The 1,413-nt window shown below is 64.2% G+C and overlaps 2 protein-coding genes across 2 annotated transcripts in view, besides 2 other annotated features; both read left to right on the top strand.

Moving 5' to 3' along the window:
• The window catches only part of Tco025E_08768 (beta-tubulin), a gene marked incomplete at both ends in the record, with an annotated part of 1,353 nt that extends 1,125 nt beyond the window's left edge, over positions 1–228 (top strand). The window contains one exon of the mRNA XM_029375611.1: positions 1–228. This exon is cut by the window's left edge and continues 1,125 nt beyond it. Within this exon, the coding sequence (XP_029224276.1) occupies positions 1–228 (228 nt within the window).
• Positions 229–241: 13 nt separating this feature from the next.
• On the top strand, positions 242–694 carry Tco025E_08767 (epsilon tubulin; the record flags this gene model as incomplete). The annotated part of the gene is made up of 1 exon (XM_029375610.1): positions 242–694. One exon carries the CDS (start codon positions 242–244, stop codon positions 692–694), a length of 453 nt encoding a protein of 150 aa, XP_029224275.1.
• A 131-nt stretch (positions 695–825) lies between these two features.
• Positions 826–842: a microsatellite.
• Positions 843–1,022: 180 nt separating this feature from the next.
• Positions 1,023–1,041: a microsatellite.
• Between the last annotated feature and the right edge of the window lie 372 nt (positions 1,042–1,413).

Genomic DNA, 1,413 nt, shown 5'->3' with positions numbered 1-1,413 from the left:
CCGCACGCTGAAGCTGACGACGCCAACGTTCGGCGATCTGAACCACTTGGTGTCCGCCGTGGTCTCCGGTGTGACGTGCTGCCTGCGCTTCCCCGGCCAGCTCAACTCCGACCTGCGCAAGCTGGCGGTGAACCTGGTGCCCTTCCCGCGTCTGCACTTCTTCATGATGGGCTTCGCCCCGCTCACGAGCCGCGGCTCGCAGCAGTACCGCGGCCTGTCCGTGCCTGAGCTGACGCAGCAGATGTTCGATGCGAAGAACATGATGCAGGCGGCCGACCCGCGCCACGGCCGCTACCTGACGGCCTCCGCGCTCTTCCGCGGCCGCATGTCGACGAAGGAGGTGGACGAGCAGATGCTCAACGTGCAGAACAAGAACTCGTCCTACTTCATTGAGTGGATCCCGAACAACATCAAGTCCTCCATCTGCGACATCCCGCCCAAGGGCCTCAAGATGGCCGTCACCTTCGTTGGCAACAACACCTGCATCCAGGAGATGTTCCGCCGCGTGGGCGAGCAGTTCACGGCGATGTTCCGCCGCAAGGCGTTCTTGCACTGGTACACGGGCGAGGGCATGGACGAGATGGAGTTCACCGAGGCGGAGTCCAACATGAACGATCTCGTGTCGGAGTACCAGCAGTACCAGGACGCCACCGTCGAGGAGGAGGGCGAGTTCGACGAGGAGGAGCAGTACTAGACGGGGTCTGCGCCGCGGCTGCGAGGGAGGACGGCAGACGGCGATGGGGTCGGGGACGTGTGAGAGGGCCGCAGCATCGACGACGCCCAGCCCCCTTTGTCTCTCTCTCTCTGCATCTCCCGTGCGTACCTTTCTTCTTCTTCTTCTTTGGGGTCGCTTTGCTTCCCCTCTATTTCTTTTTTTGGGGTGAGGGGTTTTTTTTTGTCCGGCCCCCCGTTGACTCGAGGGAGAGGCGTGCGCATTTACAGATTGGGGCCGGCGGCGGATGGCGGATGACAGACGGGCGGGGAGACTTGCGGAGGATGGGGTGGGCGGCAGGACGCCGTTGGTGGTGTGTGTGTGTGTGTTGGGGGCGGTGGGCGCCGGTTGCTCCTTCTATTTGTTTGCGATTGCGCCCGCCCGCTTTCTCGCACACGCACGCGCGCTCTCTTTCCCCCCCTCCCCCTTCCGCTCCCCCGCGCCGTGCCGCCGGTGGTCCTGCGGGCTTTCGCCACTTGAACGAGTGCGCTGTTGCCGCCACCGTCTTCGGGCGGCGCCCTTCTTCTTTACTGCCCCCTCCGACGGGGCGGGACGCGATGTGGTGTAGGGGAGTCGCGAGTCGCCGGGCGCGCCCGGTTCCGTTTTTTTTTTCTCTTCGTTGTCCCCGTGCCCGCCTCCTCCTCTGTGCCGCGTGCGCCGCATACCGTTGTCTCCCCATCTCCCCCTTTGTTTCTTTGCCC

The sequence above is a fragment of the Trypanosoma conorhini genome, assembly GCF_003719485.1.
Source record: "Trypanosoma conorhini strain 025E chromosome Unknown Tco_14.4_contig_00870, whole genome shotgun sequence".
Lineage (NCBI taxonomy): Eukaryota > Euglenozoa > Kinetoplastea > Trypanosomatida > Trypanosomatidae > Trypanosoma > Trypanosoma conorhini.
The sequence above is the reverse complement of the archived record's forward strand: the minus strand, read 5'-3'. Positions and strand labels throughout refer to the sequence as shown.